The sequence below is a fragment of the Patella vulgata genome, chromosome 7, assembly GCF_932274485.2.
Source record: "Patella vulgata chromosome 7, xgPatVulg1.2, whole genome shotgun sequence".
Taxonomy (NCBI): domain Eukaryota; kingdom Metazoa; phylum Mollusca; class Gastropoda; family Patellidae; genus Patella; species Patella vulgata.
The window spans coordinates 20,282,596-20,305,842 of record NC_065885.2 but is presented as its reverse complement, the minus strand read 5'-3'; the positions used below and the strand labels follow the sequence as shown (position 1 = coordinate 20,305,842).

Sequence of the window (23,247 nt, the reverse complement as noted above, 5' to 3'; positions counted from 1 at the left end):
TATTGTCGTTGCGACATTGTTTTCAAATTTATAGACAAGAAATAGAGAAAAATGATGGCATTATATTATATTAATTAATATATTTGGCAAATTATTAGATTCACATGTACTTAAATTAAGTTGGCGAATGAGTGGCATATTGTTACATAAAAAAGAGTTATAATTTGGTAAACATTAGCTGTTTCTGTGGGAATATCATGTATTACATGTGATAGGAAAATTACGATTGCATCATTTGGCTTGTTTAACCAATCTCTATACTTATTTACATCATATTTGACCAATTAGATAATTGAAGGTCCAAAACCCAAAGCTACAAAACTATTATACTTGTGAGAATTCGTCAGACAGCAGACAGATTCTGGAAGGGAAAAGAAGTAGCAATTTCTATCAGCAGACTCGCCCATCGAGTCTGGCTGGCTAGTGTTTGAAAATGACTTTAATATTGTAATCTATACTATGCTTGTATCCATGATATATAAAATGTAAAAACGAACTGTTGCATTGTTTTTCATGGAAAGACACACGTCTTAACTGAGATAGTCAAGAAGAAGTAAATACACAACGTGGAGGGGAAGCAAAGACGACAAGTGAAAATACTAGACGATCACAAGGCTACTAAGATTTGTAGTAAGAAAAGATGCATGGGTCGAGCGTAGGATATGGCGACCGGATTTGGTTCCCCCGCTCTCCACGTCTGACAAAAGACCCATGGTGCTACAAACATTGCATGTTTTGCTGGACTTGTCTACGATATCACCCTTGGTGTAAGTGGACGTAAAACTCCAAGAACGAACGAACAATGTATACTGGTCTTTACTTCGAAGTTTGTCATGATGAACCTCATAAACGTGCTTTTGAGCAAGGGTCGGTTGCCACATTTTGCCCTATTTGTGGTAGAAAGCTTCCTACCCAACGAAAATTTGACAAAACGTTAGAGTCGGTCTAAGAGATGAGAATTAACATTAAAAGTCAATGGGAAAATCATTGGTGATCTGTGGCCAAATAAACTGTTGTTAGACGCGAAGATTGTCAGCTCAAATCATTGAGGGATAGTCCATTTATCAGGATGTATTTTCCGTTACTTACTGTCCATTTATACATATTGAGGCCTAGTGAATTCTTAATTATTTTCTGTCAACTACTGTATCCGCCCTTTAATTGTGGATTCTTTTGTACGTTGACCCCCCCCCCCCCCCTCATCATGTTCCCAAAAACGGCTAACCATTTGATCAAGAAATAACAACCGCTCCCTCAGTCAAGCTAGCACACAATAAGCTGGCAGACAACAGTCGGGTTGCCAGAGTGATACCTTGACATTTTTGCCCAGTGCTTGCCCTATGGGTGTTTGTCGGGTATTCAGTATTTTCCTAGTAAGATTGTATGGTGGTCTATTTCGGCCGCGTCGCCTTTCCTAATGCGCATGTTCCGGGAGAATTCATTCGCAGTTTATTTGCCGTTTGGTATTTTATCTTCAATACATTGATTTATGCTGGACACAAGGAACTATCATGAATATCCTTTATTTATCACCCAATAATACATCCTACAGTAGATATCGCTTTTGTGATATATTGCATAATCTACTGGTCAATTGAAAAGGAACTACTTTTTTTTTATTTTCAAAGAACAGTTCATTTCTTATTAAAAGTAACCTTTTTTTTTTTAATTAAAAATGAACTATTGTTATTCAATTGACCTCGATGGAAACACGGGGCCAATATTAAGGACTTTGCAATGGTTGAATTGCTGTCAAAAAATGATGTATCACTACGACGTAATGTTCAGTAAAAATGAAATCTACAGCAAAGAATTTTATTTATCTATTTGTGCATGTAAGAAGGGGTTGGGTGATAAATAAAATCTGCTACTCGTCTTTTTTATATTAAAAAATATCAACTTGTGTTGAGATATTTTTTGATATAAAAAAAGACTGGTAGGAGATTCTCTATATAACAAGACATTTCTATAATATCCAGATTATATATGTTATATTTTAAATCTCTGTTCTAAACATAAAATTTTAAACTCTACTGTGAAAGAGTGACCTTGTGCAGATACAGTAATACACCATAGTTAAACAAACGATGAAAGGGTGCAGATAACGATGTTGTAGGTGTTGTTTCCGTTATTTACATCAGTTGTTTTATAGGTTCTCAAGACAGAATTAATACGAGAATATTTTTATTGTGGATATCCTACGACGAATATAAATATTAGCAACCCTAAAGTAATCAGGTTAAGATAGATGTTGAAAAAATCCAAGATTAGGTTCACTTCTGCACTAGTTAACCTAGTCACAAAGGCAGCTACTAACAGGGCCCTCACAAGCCCATGTGGCACCCCAGGGCAAACGTTTCAGTGACGCCCCCCCCCCCCGCCATTGCATACTGTATCTGCTTTGACTAAGCATGAAGTTGGCCTTATGATCGCATCTAACCCCATATTAGCCGTTAGATCTAGATATTAAGGCCACCTGCAGATTTCGTCAAAGTCACGAGATGTAAACTGGGCTAACCCTAACCCACAATCCTAGGCAACAATGACGTGCCCTAATTCTGTTTACCTATCGTGACCGTGACGAAATCTGTTGGTAGCCTTTATATCCAAATCTGACCCACATTAGCCATACCAAGTACGTGAGCTCATTGAAGTCACGGTCATTCAGCGAATTGCTTATTGTATGCTGCCTTGAATCAGTCTTCTAAAATGGGTTAGGGTTAGTATTCTCCGAAATACTCATTTATATATATAAAAAAGTGGCCATTGTGGACTTCAAAACCACCGAACCTCCCCAACCGGTTAGATCTATTCGATAAGGCCAACTTCAAGTTTGGTCAAAGGTCGAGAGATATAAATTACAGAACTAGCGCTAAATCCCCACCCTAATCCTAACAGTGGACCTCGCCCTAATGCTTACCTTAATTCTAACCTACAATCTCGCCAACAATCGTGTGCCGTAACCTTATGTACATCTCAGCGACTTTGACTAAAATTGAGCTGGCCTTAACAAACAGATTTAGCCCTCCCCCGACTGGCCTACAATTAGCCAATCTGTTTTACAGACCTAATGCGACATCCGTCTTTTATCGCTGTCCAAGATGACTGACCTTTAAAAGGTCAGACCGCTGTAGTTCTAAGGGTGACGTCACATCACAATGTTTACCAACAAAACAAGATGGCATCGATAACGCCAAAAAAGATTACTTCTGTGGCTTGTTTTGTTGTTTTAAAACAAACACGAGCAGGTCAATCATATTAGACGGTAAAAAATGTACTTCTGAAAGAATTCAGAGTAAACAATAAGAAAAAAACGTCAAATTGATGGTCACACGTGCGTTGTTTACATCGAACGTAGTAATATGAACTGGTACGGGCAGAATTATATCGTTTTACCCATTTTACGCCTCCGCGTACTATTTTCTGTACCTATATACACTAAATATGGAATATTTTTTATCAAGAAAACACCTTTATTTATTTTTCTAATACTATAAAAAAATATTTCAGAATTTAATATGTCGAAAGAAAAAAGTTAATATTTTGTAGTCATTAAGTCGCATCGATGTCATCCTTATCAGTGATTGTAGCGGCCAAGCGAATATTCACTGCGGATCAGTGTGACAATTAGCATCTCCCGTGTTGAGCCGACTTATTGTGTGGTGGCTTATTGTATGCCTGGTTGATCTCGACAACATCAAGAGACAACGTACTCCATCGAAGGTTAGTTAAAAGCTCGAACAGTCGATATTTTCATTACTAATTAAGTATGAAGCCTTGCTTGGTGGGCTAACTACAGTATAGTATGATACGATTTAAAGTTTACTGCTTGATGTATAAGGTTTGAAATGGGTTGATTGTGCTTCATATTCATAGTCTGAAAAGTGGTTAGTCTACGCCTCTCTTAGTGTTAGTTACTTAGTCTGTAGTGTAATACTAGATTTTCATTCATAAAATTTTTGTTTTTTAAAACGGTCAGTGCTTGTATATGAAATCCCCACATATGTTTATGAAATTGTGTTTCTAGCAGTTAACCATACAATTATAACATTATTCGAATGTGGTATTGTGTCGTCGTGACAGCAAAGTCTTTCCCGAAGGTTAACTAGGTCAACGATTCTATATGTATGGAGGACTGTAGAGGATAACTCACCAAGAAAATTATTTGTTGGAAATTTTCTTGTAATTCTATGCGCAGTGATTATAAATGTGACATTTGTGGATGAAAGAATCCTTGCCAATAATTCGTGTGGACTTCTCAGTGCTTCGTTTCGTCACAAATGTAGTAAGGCGAAGCTTACATATTAAATATACATTATGGGAGATTAAATAAAGAGTTGGCAGTTCTCACTATAATATTTAAAAACTAAATAATGTAAAGGGGATTTGCTGAAAATTTCAGTCAAATTGATCCACTCTGAATCGAGAAATTAGCGATTGAATTTTCGGCCTATCCTCGATCATCATTACTAATGTCGGTACGATAAAAATCATAGTCTCGATTATCCATTTCATGATTTAATCATGAATGAAAGTTGAGCAGCAAATCGGATCCTAATCCAGTAAATATCTCAGGCTAGCGATGACATCGAGAGTTGATTATGGTCTGGATAAGTTATGTCTAATTAATAATTTAGATAACATTTCAGGTCTAAAGAAAGACCTGCAATAGGCAGATTTAGCTCTTGCACAATGCGTTTAATTGACGTTATTCTGGACAGATAATGTATCCAAGCATGCGTGTCTTATTTATAAGGAAAATTATACCTTATAAGGTAAGATACTAATAGTTACCTAAATCTAGTTATAAGTATTGAAACTCCAAAATGTGAAGCGTTTGAGAAAATGTTCATCATTATGGAAAATTTCACCCAAGATCTGAATTCAGCTCCCTCGATCAAGTTTACAAAATATAGACAAAATCCTATCAATAAAGTATCGTGATATAACTAGTACTTTAATAGGCTGTATTTCTTGCTTATTCATTGATGTACTTCATATTTTACAGATGAATTGAATGGTGGGGTTGTTGAACGTGTTCCGATGTTCTTCCAGAGATATGTTGGTAAGTTAAATATGCATATTTAATTACAGTTGGCATGGTACAGCGTGTGCTTATTCTTTCTGAACTCATGATACCACTTCATATTGGGTACATGTATCTATTATTCTCGTCTATTCTCATGATGTGTTTGATGGGGGCGAAGATGTAATGCTCGTTTTATTTCTGTTCAATTTAAGAATCCAGTTCTTGATTCTTTATAATATAAATTTCCGCATGAAGCTGAACTCCTCCCAGATGAGAAATACCAGCACTATAATGTTAGCGCACACACTTGTGAATGTAAATAAAGGAATTCAGATTCGAAAACTGGTTTATTAAACAATCCCAAATCCTTTTGTGATATATTGACAGATAACTCTTTTAGGAACAATTACGTACATTATTTACACCCAAGCTATTTATACAATGAATAAACTGCGTGTCACAATGGGTGAGATTGTACAATTTATGTAACACCCAGCACTTCAACTTCGTGTCATTACAACAATAAAAATTTAAATTTGAATGCCATTAAACCGTCATTCACAGAGTTATCACTCTTGACATTGTGAACATACGATACGTTAAAAATGGCGATTTTAATAAACTTGGTATAGGTATGTGATTTTTCGTTTAGTATAATCTATAAACAATAGTTTATTTATTTTTTCATTGGCATGAAAATTTTAAAAACAGGTGGCTTAAAATGCTAATGCAGCTTTCCACAAACAGAAACTTATTTTGCACTTTGAAAAAGTGTACATGTCAACTTAAAATAAAAAAATGAATTCACTATACATGTACTTTTAATTTCTATTAATTAAAGCACCAAAGGAGTTTATGGTCTTCTTTGACGACATGTAACCCACAAGACAGTTTGCAAATAGCCTTAAGTTATTAACTACAGGTTAAAGTCTTTTAAAAAGCATGATGGTAATTACTATCTGATATTCTTTAAAAATTTGGAAGGGTGGGTGTCATACTATTTTAGATAACCAGAAAATGAATTTTTTAAAAGTAACTACTAAAACTTTACTCATTAGTCTTGGATTCTATTTAATATCTTTACGTAACATGCGACAACTAGGTCGAAGCTTATATAAAATAGATAGACAAGCGTATTAGTTCATCAAAGATTAATCTTCGCCTCTGGCTTTGATTAACACTTAGCATTTAATGGTAAATAATTGATGGTATACAGTGAAGCATTTCTGTTCCAAAGTGTGGAGATGTATGTGAATAAACCTTTATTCTAGTAGTGTACAATTATCTGAAACTCTGTGATATTTTTTTTTCACATACCACGCTGTGTAATTGTCTTGATAATCATGTCTATATACATGTAGCCGAAGTTGTCTCTATCATTCAGACAAATATTCTACGAATATTAGCCTGGATGGTTTGTCAACATTTGAGAATAATAGGTCATTTTTGTAAAGCACCCAGCAAAAACGATAAATTGTTGGGATTGAGGCGGGGGGCATCAGCCTCACTATTGGCGTATTTTTTAAGATACCGATCCGTTGTCATTCAAAAAATTTCAAGAAGCGTTATTGAGAAAATATAGTGATCAAAAAGTTAGCAAATTTTTACATAAATTGTTTTTAACAAATTTACATGAAGTTAACAAATTTATATGAAAAAGGTGCACAATCCTTATAACAACAAGTATAGAGTTGATTAAAATACATTAGATTATGTTAACGTAATGCGACAATAACTATTGTGATTTGAGTTATGATATTGAAAGGGGGGGGGTAGTTTCGGTAAATCTTGCTACCGTTTAGAGAAAACTGCCAACCAAACAAGAACCGTTATGCATGAATTGTTACAAGTCATAAATTCTTGCAAAGCTAACTAAAGTAGATTTGGGTGGCCATGTGTATGTCCATTGATTGCAAGATTAAAGCTTAATTCAATCAAATCAATTCGAGCTTATGTTCGCGGATTAACAATTAGCCTAATGGTCTTCTTTACAGCTAATTATTTCTGTAAACAGAACAGTCCAGAATAATTTCATTCGTGCCATTTATATACATTAATTATTAGATTTCCCCTTTTGTTCCAGTTGAGTAATTATCAAGACCATCACTGTAATTGGCTAGTAGGCATAATTCAAACACAAGCGTTGCCAATGGAGATCCGGGCCTGCTCCTGGTGATACACCGACAGTAAGGGTGTATAACGTTTATTCATTTACCACAACATTGTTCTTGTCTGCGGTATTACTGTGAAAGGAGACCTTAATCCGCCAGCTACTACTACAGCATTGTTCGGATTAAAGTGAAGCAGAAGATGGAAAATTAATGTACATATGTAAATTAGAGGTGAGTTTAAAAGTAAATTTCTTTGTAAACAGTTGGAGAGAGAGAGAGAGTTTAACCTTTACTCGACACAGACTAGGTCATTTCGAGACTAACATATGGTTCAATTTTATTTCGATAATTCGCTTGCGCGTAGGGTCTTTAGCAATAGGAGACAACCGGACGATATGCGGCCCTATTTCTTGTAACGTACAAGCGGGTAAAAAAAAACCACATCAGTTCTCATTTAATAGTAATATTCGGTTCCTTATTTGTTTTTCTCAAGAATATAATGGAGTTTTTATGACAGTTTTCCCTAAATTTGTACACATTCGGAAATTTGTTGCCCATCAAAATGCACAGCCAATCTGATTAAAACAGAGATCCTATTTCGTTTGGTTTTTATTTCAAAATTTATTTTACTTGTCTTCACGTCTTCGCTGCAAGGCCATCCAAAGTAAAGGAAATGAAACGAAATATAGATCAAATTGGATACAGCGCCCACCCATATGAATATTTACCGATAACCTGTAGTAAGATGTTCTCGTTCATTATCAAGCTATAGTCTTAGCAATTTATATTAGGGTGCCCCACTCAGCTAAAAAATTATACTGTAATAAAAGTTAACCGTTCATCATCATTTCACAATCAAATGAAAATATCTAAAGGAATTACGCAAGCACCGATGCGCATGGAATGCCAGTAGAAGGTGTTGTTGGTCTATGAATAGCCAAGCACGCGATCATTTTAATACATCTTTCACTAAAAAATCTAATTTAAAGTATAGATTGCCAGTTGTGACAACAGCTTTAGGGGAATTAATACTTTCGGGTTTATTTATTGATTTGCTGTTTTATTAACTGTACCGTTAGGAGCGCCATTTGGTTTTGTAGAATTTATATCTTTAAAGATCACGACGCTTGCAACAATATATTAATATAGTCGTAGTTTCGTTTTTTCTCCCAACGTTTTTAAAACATTCATTAGCTTGACGCGCTGGCTATGTTCTAAATATGGATATTTTTTTTTAGGGAAAAATATTTGGTATGATATAATCTCACAAATATATCTAATGAAATACAGCATAAAGGAACATTTCTTGATGATTTGAGAATGAATCAGGTGACTATAGTCGTCGGTTCGGATATGTAAAGCGGTGCCATCAAATCGTTTACCACATCCAACGGTTAACATTCTCCAGCTTCACACTTCCTTAGCTTGTGCTCGTCTAAATTTGTCTCTGGCGTATATTATAGTAATTCTCTAATGGCTAGGACTTCGCTTGTTGTATCTATTTTTGACAGCTGCTAAAATGTTTATCAACGCGACCTCCCTCTACAACTGGTCAGATCTTCATGTAAACATATCCAACAGGGGAATACTACCGGTGTCGACTGGAATAACAAGACGTCGAAGACTGCCATTCAATTTGGACTTTTCGCTTATTTCGCCGAAGATAACTAAAACATAAACGATTGAATGTTAATTAGTCTATATATATTCATATTACATTCTTATATGCGTTGCGAGCCATTTGTGTCCATTTCTAGATGTCCAAGAATAGAGATTTAGCTCCTTTAAACTAATTTGGTATGGTAATTTTGGTAACATGTGCTAATTTTGAAGTACAATTTAATAACCAAATCAATTAATATACACACTGTATATTGATTTTGGGCATACACTGTACATACACATTTATAGCCAAATTATCTGGGGCATAGCACGGAAAACAGAGTATTACTGTTGTGTCTATAGGCTTGATATTGTTTGTATGGTTTGTATGAAGTTTATTTTTCCCCTGGAATTTTGAATCAGACTAAAAGAAACCGTGGACGAGACGCTAAACCAAATTCTATTCCCAATTTAAACCATCATTCGGGGAATTGTGAATTGAAAGAATGAATTAATGAACGAAAATGGGTGGGGTTAAGCGTCATTCTTTTTTGCACCATTGGGGTAATGAAGACGGGCATACGTCATACAGGGTTAGGTCTAAAAGCTGAGAACCATTACAGACTTCGTCATAGGTCACGAGATGTAATTAGGGTTAGGGCACGGTTAGGATCTACTACGTGCACGACAATGTGTACACGGTACCACGCTTTTTGTTGAACTCTAAAAGCATTTAGTTTTAAAATTATATAACATATTGATTTTACAATTGGGAAAACTTTTGCTGGAATTTGTAAATAAAATTGTGACCCACAAGTCATCATATTGGAATACTCACCCATTTATTATGCAGTTTTCCCCTCCCCCCTCTATGATAAGTACATATGGTTGTTGCTTTCTCCGGTTAATCATTTTCTATTCTTGCTGAATTATCTCCCATGTGCATATTCTTGTTCTTCCAGGTTATTATGAAGATGAGACAACTTTTAAACAGGACAAAATGTTTTGTTCTTATATCCGTTACATCTGTGTTCTCTTTACTTCTCTTATTCCTTCATGGTAACCGTTATCAACAAATGCACAGAACCTATGATACCAGACCTACCGTTCAACAATTTCATCAAATTCCAACTGTAATGTATACTACTACAGTTTATGAGTATCCGGATAATTACACACAGTACTTCAAAGCTGACCTCAATCGTGAAGTGACGCCTCTTAATTTTAAAACGCTGATTGACAGACCCGGTTTCTGTGACAAAAATTCTACATTTTTGATGGTTATAATTCTAACTATGCACAGTCATCTGGAACTGCGTAATAGTATTCGTACAACTTGGGGTGCTGCTGCACGAACCGGTCGCTGGGCGGGTAAATCGTTATCACAATCAGTGCAATATCTTTTTCTGTTGGGAATAAATAACTATTCACAGTGGAATAAAAAGGTAGAAGCAGAGGCGAATATACATGAGGATATTTTAATGTTTGACTATACAGAAAGCTACAATAATTTAACGTATAAAGTTTTAACAGGTCTCCAGTGGTTACAGAAAAATTGCGTTGACATTAAATACGTTATGAAAATTGATGAAGACACTTTTATACATCTTCCACGTCTCCTCGAAAAACTCTCCAGTCCAGATTGGAATCAAAGTATTTGTGGTTTTTATACAGAGTCAGAAGCGGTCATGAAAACATCGAAAAACGCCAATGATTTTTCTGTGTATCCATTTAATCACTATCCGCCGCATGTAAAAGGAAATATATATTTCATGCCATTTTCAATAGCTTCTCGCTTAGTGAATGTGTCCAGACATTTTGTTTTTAATGTTATAGAAGACGTGCATATTACTGGAATATTAGCCAGAGTTATCGGTTTCCGTAACAAATACAAAGGTTTTACAAGAGCGGAATATAGCCGTAGTATACCAGCGTCCGCTTGTGATATAGCCACTGGTATAAGGGTGGCCTCCACACATACCTCCCCTGCATATTATTCTGAAATATGGAACAAAATAAATGACCCAGAAACATGTTTATCAATTAGGCAACAAATACAAAAATATTTTGCTGGGAACGCCGGGTGAAATCCACGAAAACACATAATCCGGAACGTGATTAATTCCCCAATCTGTTGTGGGCTTTATTGATGATTGTTAGCCAGGGGATAAAGCCCAATTTTTACCACGGATTCCACATCTCAACGACTTGGTACGTTAAACATTATATCTGGCCTATCATGTCGGACGTCGCAAGTTTTGTATACAATCTATTTTGTTCTAATTACTTAGTATACTCAAATCAAATCGACGAAGATTTCAAATCGCCAAGTTTTGCATATGTCCTAATTTCATGTAAGTAGTCAATTCAGTTCAAATAAAATGATTGCATCAATCAAATCAGTGGAGATTCCAAAGCGTAAATGCCAGTTGAATTAATAACAAATTCAATTTGATGTATTTTGTGGCATTAATAAGAAATAAAATGGAGTTTAGCGTCCTACTATTCTACAACAAGTACTACTTAAGTAAGGCTACATTTCGACATATTTGGTCGTATTACAAGAAGAAAATGGGATTTAACGTCCTATACTATTCTGTATATCTGCACTAATTATGACTAAGAAAAGTAATCTTTATACCCAATTCATCATTTCCGATCAGTTCAGGTTATATACATACATTGTATGATGTTATTTTATTTTTTTGCTATTTCATCAACGGATATTAATAATAGTGTACTATTATATTTTTAAAATTGTTTCATATTTGTAAATTTTGCATTTTTAAACTTTTAATTGATTTTATTTAATGTAAGCTAATTATATAAGTAATGTAATATATTTTTTAAATTGTTTCATATCTGAAAATTGTGAAAAAATATATTGTTTTTTAAAAACACGATTTGTTGTAGCTATGAGGTTTTCTGATGCACGGGCCCAACTCATTGATTGTATCCCCAACTGCTTGATTGTCTGTCCAAATCCTTGATTTATTCCCAAATCCTTGATTGTATACCTAACTCCTTGATTGTATGTCCCACTCCATGATTGTATGTCCAATTCCTTGATTGTATACCCAACTCCTTGATTGTATGCCCCACTCCATGATTTTGATTGTATGTTCAATTCCTTGATTGTATACCCAACTTCTTGATTGTATGCCCCACTCCATGATTGTATGTCCAACTCCTTGATTGTATACCCAACTCCTTGATTGTATGCCCCAAAGACCCAGGACCTAGTACTCAGAAATTTGAGAAAGGAAGACATTTTAAATAATAGATAACGTAGGGCAGCTTAAAGAACAAAGTCAAACAGCGATAATTGCAGATTTCAATAACCATCTCCCTACACGCCAATGCAGACATACAAAGCTTTTGGTCTGTAACTAAATTCAATTAGTTTGATTTTGACTATAACATGTAGTACCTCCGGATTTTCCAGCGTGGTTACTCCTTTCAGTTGGAAATAAATTCGAAGTAAGGATAGACCATAGAACCACTGTACTGACAAAAACTCATTAGCCTGGATGGTGCAGAAAAGTAGGACGTTAATCCCCATTTCATTTCATTTTTGAATCGTTTCGCTGATCCTTCGATTTCTACGTCTGGTGGAAATGAAATGAAATGAAATGGGACCTTAACAACCTACCCTTTGGCACCCCATCCAAATGGCTGGAATACGTAACAATTTCATAACACTTTCATATAACTAGTGATGGGTGTCGTGTACCATGTTGGGTATGTATACTCCTTTTAGAACAGCTTATACTCCTTCTAGAACAGCTGATACCACTTGTATATTTATGGAGCACCTGTAAAACGTCTGGATTAAGCCATTGGGGCTGGAACTATGTCCCTTGTGTTATATGATGAGAAGAGTTAGGGACATGCTGCCGCTGATAAGGTAAATTTCTCCGCGCCCATTTCTTTAGTTCCAGGCGTAATCGTGCCTTTTGAGTTACAATGTTTATGGGTAATGTTAACAACCATTCATGGGCCCCAGTTGAACTCGCCTTGAATACCCACAAAAAAATAGGTTTCTCGTCAACGAGCATACAAGCTTTTTGTTCCCCGCCTTTCGAAGAAAGCAGGGGACTATTAAAATGGGTTCGTCCGTAAATCTGATTAAAACACAGGTCCGATTTCGTTTCGTTTTTATAGTTTAAAATTTCGTTTTACTTGTCTTTACTACACTAGGATCTGGAAGAGTTGTTTTCATTGACGTGTTCTGAATGGTGTGAGAGAGTAGCCAATATAACGGTCTGTTACGGCGAGCTTTAGGCGTATTTTGCACGAAACTGTGGGTAATCCACTAGTAATATCAATGCTGATAAGATAACCAAACGTCTGACGTCATAGGGTCAAAAGCCGCTCGTATGATCTCTGATGCGACCTATCGCAACAACCGGTAAGATCTTTATGTAGTGTAGGCCATCGAAAGTATAAAAAAAAATGGAACGAAATATAGATCTGTATTTTAATCAGATTGTCTGTCCGTCACACTTTTTGGGACACAATAACTCTCTTTCTAATTGAGCTAGAATGTTCAAACTTGCCGTAGGTTTTTATTAGGTCAATGCCTCGATGGAGTTCGAAAATAAGCAGAGATAAGCAATGTGATTGGTTTATGCTTTGGGACAGGATAACTTTAGTTCTAATTAAGTGAAAGTGATGGAACTTAGTGTATAGTTTCATTACATCAATACCTTGACTAAGGTCGATAATGAGCATTTTCTGTTCAGGGTAAGCAGAGCGATAAGCAATTTGATTGGCCAAGACATTCGACAACAATAACCCTCATTCTAATTGAGTTAGAATGTTCACACTTGGTGTAGGTGTTTTTTAGGAGAATGCCTTGATGGAGTTCGAAGAAGAGAATTGTCTGCTTAGGGTAAGCAAAGATAAGCAATTTGATTGGTTGATGCTTTGGGACACGATAACTTTAGTTCTAATTAAGTGAGAGTGAGGACACTTGTTGTATAGCTTTATTACATCAATACCTTGACCAAGGTCGGTAATTAATATTTTCTGCTGAGGGTAAGCAGAGCAATGAGCAATTTGATTGGTCGAGACTTTGGAACACAATAAGTCTCCTTCTAATTGAGTTAGAATGTTCAAACTTGGTGTAGGCGTTCATTAGGTGAATGCCCTGATGGAGTTCGATGATGAACATTGTCTGCTTACGGTAAGCAGAGATAAGCAATCTGATTGGTTGATGCTTTGGGGCACGATAACTTTGGTTATGAAGAAATGAGAGCGATGAAACTCCGAATATTGATTCATTATATCATTACCTTGACTAAGTTCGATGGTGAGACTTTTCTGCTTAGGCTAAGGAGCGATAAGCTAATTGATTGGTCAAGACTTTGGAACATAACAACGATCTGCTTTTAATTGAGGTAGAATGTTAAAACTTGATGTAGATGTTCATCAGGTGAATGTCTTCACTGAGTTTAGTGATTAACATTTCCCGCTAAAGCTAAGCTGGGTTTATCGAATTCATTGGTCGATGCTTTGGGACAAGATAATCTTGATTCTATCTGATAGAGAGTGGTGAAACTTAGGGTATGGTGGATAATCAGTTTAATTGCTTGATACTTTTGAAAAAAAATAAATGTGCGATTAATTAATATGTGTCATCTATTTATTTTGGGATTTCGGCGGGGGGCATCAGCCCCACTGTTGGCTTGTTATATATAAAGGCTGCACCCATTTCATTGTTTGAAGTTTCTAAAATAAATTTTCCAGGCCAACACCGGGAACGAACCCGCGTTCTTCAGGCTTTGGGCCTTTGTATATTATATCTGCTGAAAGAGAATCGGTTTCAGACGAGTTATTTGTTAGAAATCGGAATCAGACCAGTTATTTGATATTCCGCTTACGAACATGGACTTAACAGACCTTAGATATCTGCTGAAAGAGAATCGGCTTCAGACGAGTTAATTACCTCTGAGTTAGAAATCGGAATCAGACCAGTTATTTAATAATCTCGCTTACGAACATGGACGTGGCAGACTTAAGGCATTATACTTACCTTTTTAAAAATATTTTCCACATTACAGGCGCCTGTGCTCCAGGCTAGCGAGCCAGGGTCTTACCATCTTAGCCATCGTGCCCCCCCCCCCCACACACACACCCTATTGAATACAGTATATTCAGAGCATACTCTTTTGTTTTATTGTCAACTTTTTCAGCTTTCTGGTGATAATAAAAACAATCTGATCCTTTTCGTAGTGGTATAATTGTAGCTCTGAGCTATCAAAATGTAGGTCTATGCACCAAGATTGCGATATTTCTAAATATATCCATACAGAATTCGAAACGTTACAGTGCGCACGGTTATGTAGCTGGTTATGTTAAATTTAAAAATTAATAAATTGTGTACAATTTAGTGGCAGCCTGCAACCCAAAACCAATTTAATGTCAGACATTCGAAAGGTTACAGTGCGCTGACACGATTATGTAGTTCGTTATGTTGGATTTCTAAATTAAATGTGAAATTGTCCTTCATTGATAATAATACAATTGTCATTACATGCAATATATTGTACAACGAACACACGCTGTGCGGATCATTTATTGGTAGACTCGTTTAACTAGACTCGCAAATTGTACAGACGATGAATGGACAAGTGCAGACATAGATCGATCTGTGGTGAAGGGAAAGACTGTCGCGTGACCGAACACTTTGTCGTGTGCCGTGCAGTGTTATGATCTATATGGCAACATCGGCTGATTACAAAATGAAGGTAATGTTACGCTATTTACGAAGTGTAAAATTATTCGACATCTTTCTCAGATATGGGCTATGGCTGACTTCGTCCAAGTTGAACCATCCCAAAGCTCCACCCAACATATTATAGATATTATTGTTAATGTGGGTAGGTGTGATATGGATCAATACCGTTAACCATATTATAATATGTTATACAGCATATATACATCGTATACTTGTTTTGAAATGTGTATTTGGAATACTAGCCGATTTGTTGGAACAGCTGAATGATTAATATATTTTGTAGTATTACATTTCTAACTTGTCCCATATAGACCACGAATTTCCAAGTCGTTGGGGTATTTTCAAAAAAAATAATTATGATTTTTTTTGATTTTTTTATTCAGACCTATAAAAAAAATATAGGCCTACATGTAGTACCCGTAAGATTTGAAACTATATTTACATATAGCAGACCTACCGTCGAACATCGAACATAAATGGCATTCATAAATACAAAATAACAAAGCCCACAGTCCTTGTATTTTCAAGTGAGGCAGCTTTTATCAATAATCAGACGGGGGCCACGGGGAGCTGGCTCACTAACCAGGAGGTCCAGAGTTCGATCCCGGTGTTGGATATACATGTAAAGATATCCAAAGATTAAAATCCACAATCTCGAGACCTTGACTCACGCGCGATAACCTCTTCTCAACAATATTATATATCCATTATCTACTTACAAAATTCTTTAAACACCGAAAGACCGATTAGTTGCTTATTTCGTCGAATTTCAAATTTTAGGGGCCCTTTTTTTTCACCTCAAAGAATACGTGTATGAACTTTGGTCTTTGGTCCCATCCGAACAATTTGAGCGTTGCCCTTGCCAACCACGCCATCGTGGGCAATCAAGGGTGGAAGATCTCAAAGAACGCCAACACCAGCATCGAACCGGGAACCCCATGGTAGTTAGTCTACTGATCATTTGAAAACATCATTCGAAATCAACTGATTCGGGACTGGAAAATCTGAATTACCTACTGGGCAAGGTTTGAAAGCAGCATTGAACTCAAATTATTCCCAGCATTGAACTCAAATTATTCCCAGAGTGATAAGGAATTTATGTTACCTTTTATTTGTTTCAGGCCAAGGCCACATGGGTGTTTGTGTTGATAAATGTGCTTTCTGGATTTGATGGTAAACCAATTGATCCCGAGCTGACCCAAGAAACAAAACAATTATATGATATATTATATAAACTTGCTAGAGATCCAGACCATTTTTTATTCGGTCATCATCAAACTACCCAATCCGGTGTTTCTGGAGGGTTTCCTCCATACCAGCTTATAAACCATAAAGGCTTCGAGGCATGGCAATTTACAGTAAGTCGTCATGGTGGTATCATATTATGTACATAATCAAAAGTATTTTCATTGCAAAGCGTTTTTGTCCAAAAAGTATTATCATTAGGATTAATTTGTAAAAAAAACATGGATATGGCCCATGAAGAGAGAAATTTTACAATAAAAAAAATAAAGAGTGTTGGATATTGAACTTGCAATGCAATCAAATGGATTTTCTGAAATGACATTCTTAAATTAATTTCATGTGCGTCAACATCTGTTTTAGGACTAGTTACCTCCCTAAGACTTTGTTTATGATAATGTAAAAGACTGTATAATCTAACCAATGACCTATTATTCCCAAATGTTGATAACGCATCCCGACTAATATTGGTAGAATATTTTTCTGGATGGTAGAGACTATAATTCAGTCAATTTTGTCCGGTGTGACTCCAAATGACATCCAGGCCACCAAGGGGAAAAACAAGATGTTAACTTTATAAAAAAAAAAACCAACGCAGGATTTATTACAAGAAATTTAATGATGCGGGTTATTCTCTTAATGATAAAATTGACAATTAAAGATTATTGCTTATGCAAGATGTTACAGAATGTTAAATGCCAGTTCGTTTATATGAATAATTCAAACAGCTGTTTTATTTAAGGATTCAATGGTGGACAATGGTGATGCTGATATACTCAGCGATATCAAATTAGTATCTGGGTATTATCCGGCTTTTGTTGGGTTTGAATTTTTTCAACTGGACCCAGAATGGTTGAAAATACAGCGGTATTTAACCCAAAAGGCCCATTCCCATGGCATGATTATTGCTATGTCCTGGCATCTTAATAATATCGCCACAGGTAGTTACATTTTCCATCTTATTGACCTCGCGAGTATCTATTATTTAATTAAATAAGTTACGGACCTTCTTATCAACAAATATTCCCAGCTAACCAAAGGCATTTACTGATGTATTCAACTTTGTATACTTAGACTTGTAAGGGTGATTCCAATTGAAAAACTAATCCAAAATCAAATTTAAAGGAATAATAGCCGTCTTATCTGAGTATTTGTAAAACAAAAATGGCGACTATTAGACGAGGACAGTTTTGTTCTTGGTGGGTATGGTGTGTATGTACAATAACCTTTGACTCATGGAGTTCTGTGAAATGTTATAGGGATGACACCTCTGACTGGGCAAAAGTTCCCCGCCTCCTTCAGCACTGGACGCATGGGTATTTAAATAACTAAACGTAGTCTAAATAAAAATGTCGACTACATTCTCTGTTGGTTTTTGGGGTCTTTAAGAATCCACATCTGTTTGATGCCACTGTGAGAATAAATAGTACCATATTTGCCCGATGCTTTTCCACAATTTGCTTTTCTTTTAAATAATTAATATCTACTTACAGGCGGAACTGCTTGGGATGTCAGAGGTCACAAGATACTTCGAAATCTATTGCCTGGTGGTAAATTAAACAAAATTTACAATTCGTATTTAGATATTGTCGCTTCGTATGCTAATAATCTCTACGATTCAAACGGTAGACTCATTCCGTTTGTATTGAGATTATTTCATGAATCGAATGGAGCTTGGTTTTGGTGGGGTTTGAATAATACTGTTAACAATACTGGCGAAGATATTCAAGCTGCTCATCGCTACGTGGTTCATTATTTACGAGATATACGAAATGTTCATAATATTCTCTACGCCACGAGTCCTAATGCTGGCTTCGCCAACTTGACCGCCGCTGGCACTCTTCCAGCTTACATGGCAACGTATCCAGGCGACGATTTCGTTGACATTCTTGGTTATGACGATTACCAAAATGTCCGTTCAACAAGAACTCTACAACGTTTTGTCGATTGTCTGGCAGAAGTTGTTCTGTACAGCGAATCCAAGGATAAAATACCAGCTTTAACTGAAGTTGGCTTGAATCTTTTTAATGAAATCGATTTAATTCCTGATTGGTGGAACGATTACATATTGAATTCCATAAAAGGTATTAAATACGTCAAGAAAAATCCAGCCACTAGGAGAATAGCTTACGTTCTCACTTGGGCCAACTCGTGTTCGTCAGCCAAAAATTGTAACTATTATACACCATGGCTTGGTCATCCTGGACAGAAATATTTTTATAATTTTACACAAGATCCTATGGTAGTATTAATTGGTAAGCTGGGGTATAATTTTAGTCTTCCTTTCATCAATCCACGGGGACATTTTTAACATGTCGATTTATCAAAAGATATTTTAAAAATCAACATTTTAAATCTGAATTATTAATAGTACAAATTCAACAATGCACAGAATATTTCGTCATGGCAGGTAGAATGCATTTTATTAGCCTCCTATTTCCGCCAGTCCATCTCTGTCAAGCCATCAGAAACAGCTCTCCATAGATTAAGTTCAATTTTCTTCACGTTCGATCCCCTTTCCGTTGTTATTCTTCAAGATATTAAGCGATCTTTAGGCCAAACATGTATTTGCCGGATGAGACGAACGGAGGTCATGAGCTATTTCACATTCCCTAGAAGAACATGAAAGTATGTTTTAAACAGAATTGAGCAAAACCGAGGGCTATGGCGGATGTTTAAGACTTTGTGCGTGTAAGAAGGGCATATGATTGTGTCAAAAATATGACACACTTTGCCCTGGGCTGAAACCTGACAAAAGTATAAATAAATCCGGCATGGAGTGTGGGTATTTAGAAACCGATTCCATAATATCTACTCTGCAATGCTTCAAAATAGTTAACTTGCATTTACTGTGTTAATACTACTGATTGTATATATTTACATGTAATTATGATCTGTTCATAATTTATTGTTTAAATGAATTAAATATATATTGTACTAATGCTGCTTTCGACTTATGTCCTATTTACAATAATTACAAGCTTCCGACAAGAAACATACCTTTAAATTACGTTACTGTCTTGTAAATGCGGGTACCAAATGACTTTCTAATTTGCGAATTATTTTAGAAATATGGTTTGATTTATACAACAATCTCTAGTCGGAGACGCTGGAGACGAACGATAATTGTGGGGTCGAAACCATGACAACAAAATAGGCACCCTATTTAAATATCCCAAAGCCAATGATAACTAACTTGACCATTTCTATAAAGATTGCCTCGTTTAGATAACAATTAAAGGCGATTGGTATCATTAAACCCACCCTGTCAAACCTCGTGGGTCCTCCGGTTTCCCCATACTACTAAAGGCCCTGCGTGCAAGGGAATTATTGAAATGAAATTGTACCGTATATTAGTCCCGAAATGACTTCGTTTGTGTCACATGGACGTTAAACTAACCTCTCTCTCTCTCTCTCTCTCTCTCTCCTCTCCTTGAAGTCGACGTAGAAATCATATCTTCGGGAAAGTTCTATTTGATCAAGGTAACGACGCGTCATTTGCATTTTTTGCTAAAATATCAAATTTTTAAGGGTTTAATCAACCCAAATATTGCTCAGAATGACTATATTTAACATTTAATTCAGAAAACAAAATCAAAATACCAACGCTGTATAATCCCTGGCATTTTCGCGGACAACAAAATGGCAGCGGGCTCATTATAATAGTGAACGGCATAGATCGATGGAATTTCAATTCCCCATATCTTTGTAAATACTGAACAGAATTGGATCATCTATGGACTAATGTGCCTATTAGAAATTCATCTTTCACAATATAGGTCTAAAATGACCCATCGAGATTTTAATTTTCCTACTGATGAACGTGGATAGAAAAGTCATATTGGTGAAGATTATCAATCATTCTTTTAAAAATACAGTTTGTACTAAAGATTTCCTACAAACAATATGACTACGATGGTTCTTAAATTCTTTATAACTAAAATCAATTTAAAACTACAACGATTAATTTGCATAGTGATCTTCTTCCCTAAAGAAAACAAGGGACATCAATACAATATCAACCTATTTGGAGTCTAGATCTATTATTTGTGTGTTATACATGCTTGGTAACGACTTGTTGAAACGCCACAATGTAATAAACAAAAGCACTTGTTATCTATGAATAGTATTTTAATTGATCACTAGAAACTAATCGAAAAATATATATATATATTATTATGCAAAAAAATATTTTATTTAATTAAATTAAATATAGCCCTGTATTAGATACTTAATAGCGGTTAGATCAATAGCGTTTAATTATTTACGATAAATAAACTGATAAAGTGGCCGTAGAGTTTAAGACTATACACACTCAAAAGATACACTTTGGGCCAAATATTATTCAAATCGATCAATTCTATCTTTAAGGGGCCTTAGATAAGATTAGATAAAGAGCTGATAGTTCTCGCTATAATAGTTGAAAAATAGACTATGAGAAGGGAATATGTTGAAAATTGCAGTCAAATTACTTCACTTTGAGCTTAGATATCGGCGATAGAATAACACTATAACCTGGATTGTCATTGCTACCGGTACCGTTGTTACGATAATAAACAAAGTCTCGATTGTCCACTTTTACGGCTATTTTATCAACCGCATAAAGGTATCCAAATCTACTGTATGTCTAATTAATAATTTATATAACAACTTTTAAGGTCTAAAGAAAGAAATGCAATAAGCAGATTTAGCTCAAACACAACGCATGTTTAAGTTATGGCCATAAAGTTTACGTCTTTACCTCGTTTAGACAAATACATACAGTAATAATAATTGTGCAAGCCATTCCATTCCTCTTGAATATCTTTTTATACTAAAACCCTTCTTAATTCCACATTAGCATGGTTCGCAACGTCAAGCCTGCCAGGCCACTGAACTCGTGTCTATAATTTCCCGGGTTCTGGATTTTACTGGACCAACCAGACCAATGAAGACCGACATACATCATGCAGCGAGCTATCAGATAGATTTTCCAACATCATCATCATGTTCCAATTCAGGATTATTGTTTTTACGTACACGCAAGGTACACGGGGTGTCTATTTTTCGTCTTATCCAAATTGCTAGACGCTGCCAGGCCCCGCGTCCCTCATCACTGGTAATGAGAAACCATGTTGCTCGACAAATACATGGAACGAACCCATGACCTTCTGCTTAATAAGCAAGCACTTTACTGACAGAGCCACTTTATGATAAAGTCTCAATAATAATGAGGTTCTATTCCATTCAATGTCTACTCAGCACAGAGAGTTGATTATGGGCTTGTCATTTGAATCAATAATAATTTATATAATATTTGAACCCAGAAAAAGGACAGATTTGACTTACATAACGTATCTTTAACACACAGATCCACATTCACATCAGCTTGTGGGGCTCGCACAACGACGTCACAATAAAACCTAATTTCTATTTCACTCTTTGATTAGATGACCCTACCCCCCCCCCCCTGAAATGGATGCCCAGGGCCATCGCCCCCTCTGCCCCACCCCCTCTCTGTATGTCACGGATCTGTTAACCTACAAGAGGAAGGTCCATGGTTTCCCTACAAACAGAATTGACATTTACCGGTAATCAATATTCACATCTATATTGGGTAAATCAAGAATGTCACATTCTTAACCAAGCAGGACCAACTGTATACACGTTGGCAGCCAAGCACAGCACAAGGGTCGCGGAGAAGCAAGTAAATTTCTCTCTATAAGATGACCAGTTTATTTCAAAGAACTTATGAATTTGCATGTTTAGTAATTTGCATGGTTCACACCAAGGCAAACATGTATACTAAAATTAATATTATGCAAGAGGGGCTAGATTTGCAGTGGTTTCTAAATGTGCACGATACGGCACCAGCGACTATGGAATACTCTGAGTCATGGGATGGTGTGTCATTATTAGAATGTGGAGTGAAATGTGTCTCGTATCCTGGATGTAAATTCTTCCACCATGATGTCCAATCTTGTTATATTTTGAATATGGTGAACAAAGGCGTGGGTACTATAAATGTAACATCTCTGTTCGTCGATGAAGAATTGGAGGGTAAGTAAAGATACATCTAGTTTCGAGGGTTCAACCTTTCTCGGGTCAAGGTTACTTCTTTGAACTTAAGCTATACAGGGCCAGATCACAATACTGGTTAAGATTAGATCGAGGTTACACTGAACATTGGGCATGGTTAGTCCGGCGTTAAATCGGATCCCGGGTAAGGTTAGCTCGAGGTTCAATTAGATCCTGGGTAACTCTTAGATCGAGATTAAATTGGATCCTAGTTAAGCTTAGGACGAGGTTTTTAAATTGGATCTGAAAAGGTTAGGTCGGGGTTAAATAAGATCCTGGGTAAGGTTAGATTGGGATTAAATTTATAACAGTTATTTGTTGCTTAGTCAACGATATCAACGTTACAGTACATGGGTATGGCTAAATTGAGCCTTGTGCAACACCCAAATATGAATTAACTGGGGCGCTAAGGGACAGACACATATTGAATAATTAATTCCAAACATACCACACCATACCCTGAC

The 23,247-nt window shown here is 36.1% G+C and overlaps 2 protein-coding genes across 5 annotated transcripts in view; both read left to right on the top strand.

Annotated features, from left to right (window-relative positions):
- Nucleotides 1-19,672, top strand: part of LOC126826905 (beta-1,3-galactosyltransferase 5) — a 71,729-nt gene extending 52,057 nt beyond the window's left edge. Inside the window, exons 1-4 of one of the 2 annotated variants that reach the window (XM_050556014.2) lie at nt 15,320-15,494; nt 16,606-16,842; nt 17,469-17,667; nt 18,220-19,672. In XM_050556014.2, the coding sequence (XP_050411971.1) occupies nt 15,456-15,494; nt 16,606-16,842; nt 17,469-17,667; nt 18,220-19,037 (1,293 nt within the window). In that variant the 5' untranslated portion in view covers nt 15,320-15,455 and the 3' untranslated portion in view covers nt 19,038-19,672. Of the gene's footprint in view, nt 1-15,319; nt 15,495-16,605; nt 16,843-17,468; nt 17,668-18,219 lie in introns of those variants that run through there. The other variant, XM_050556015.2, reaches the window with a different exon arrangement.
- On the top strand, nt 3,581-11,580 carry LOC130010332 (beta-1,3-galactosyltransferase 1-like). Of its 3 annotated transcripts, none has more exons than XM_050556017.2 (4): nt 3,581-3,723; nt 5,009-5,065; nt 7,113-7,371; nt 9,705-11,580. In XM_050556017.2, exons 3-4 carry the CDS (start codon nt 7,351-7,353, stop codon nt 10,827-10,829), a joined length of 1,146 nt encoding a protein of 381 aa, XP_050411974.1. In that variant the 5' UTR covers nt 3,581-3,723; nt 5,009-5,065; nt 7,113-7,350; the 3' UTR covers nt 10,830-11,580. The 3 variants fall into 3 exon arrangements, with proteins under 3 accessions (XP_050411974.1, XP_050411980.1, XP_050411981.1); XM_050556023.2 differs by lacking the exon at nt 3,581-3,723 and adding an exon at nt 3,794-3,887; XM_050556024.2 differs by lacking the exons at nt 3,581-3,723; nt 5,009-5,065; nt 7,113-7,371 and adding an exon at nt 9,057-9,124.
- Nucleotides 19,673-23,247: the final 3,575 nt, after the last annotated feature.

What these genes read in the sequence shown, in the direction of transcription:
- LOC130010332 (XM_050556017.2), top strand. Translation starts at nt 7,351, where the DNA reads ATGTACATATGTAAATTAGAG. An exon ending in TGTACATATGTAAATTAGAG is followed by an intron (nt 7,372 to 9,704) that starts GTGAGTTTAAAA and finishes TTGTTCTTCCAG; the next exon opens with GTTATTATGAAGATGAGACA.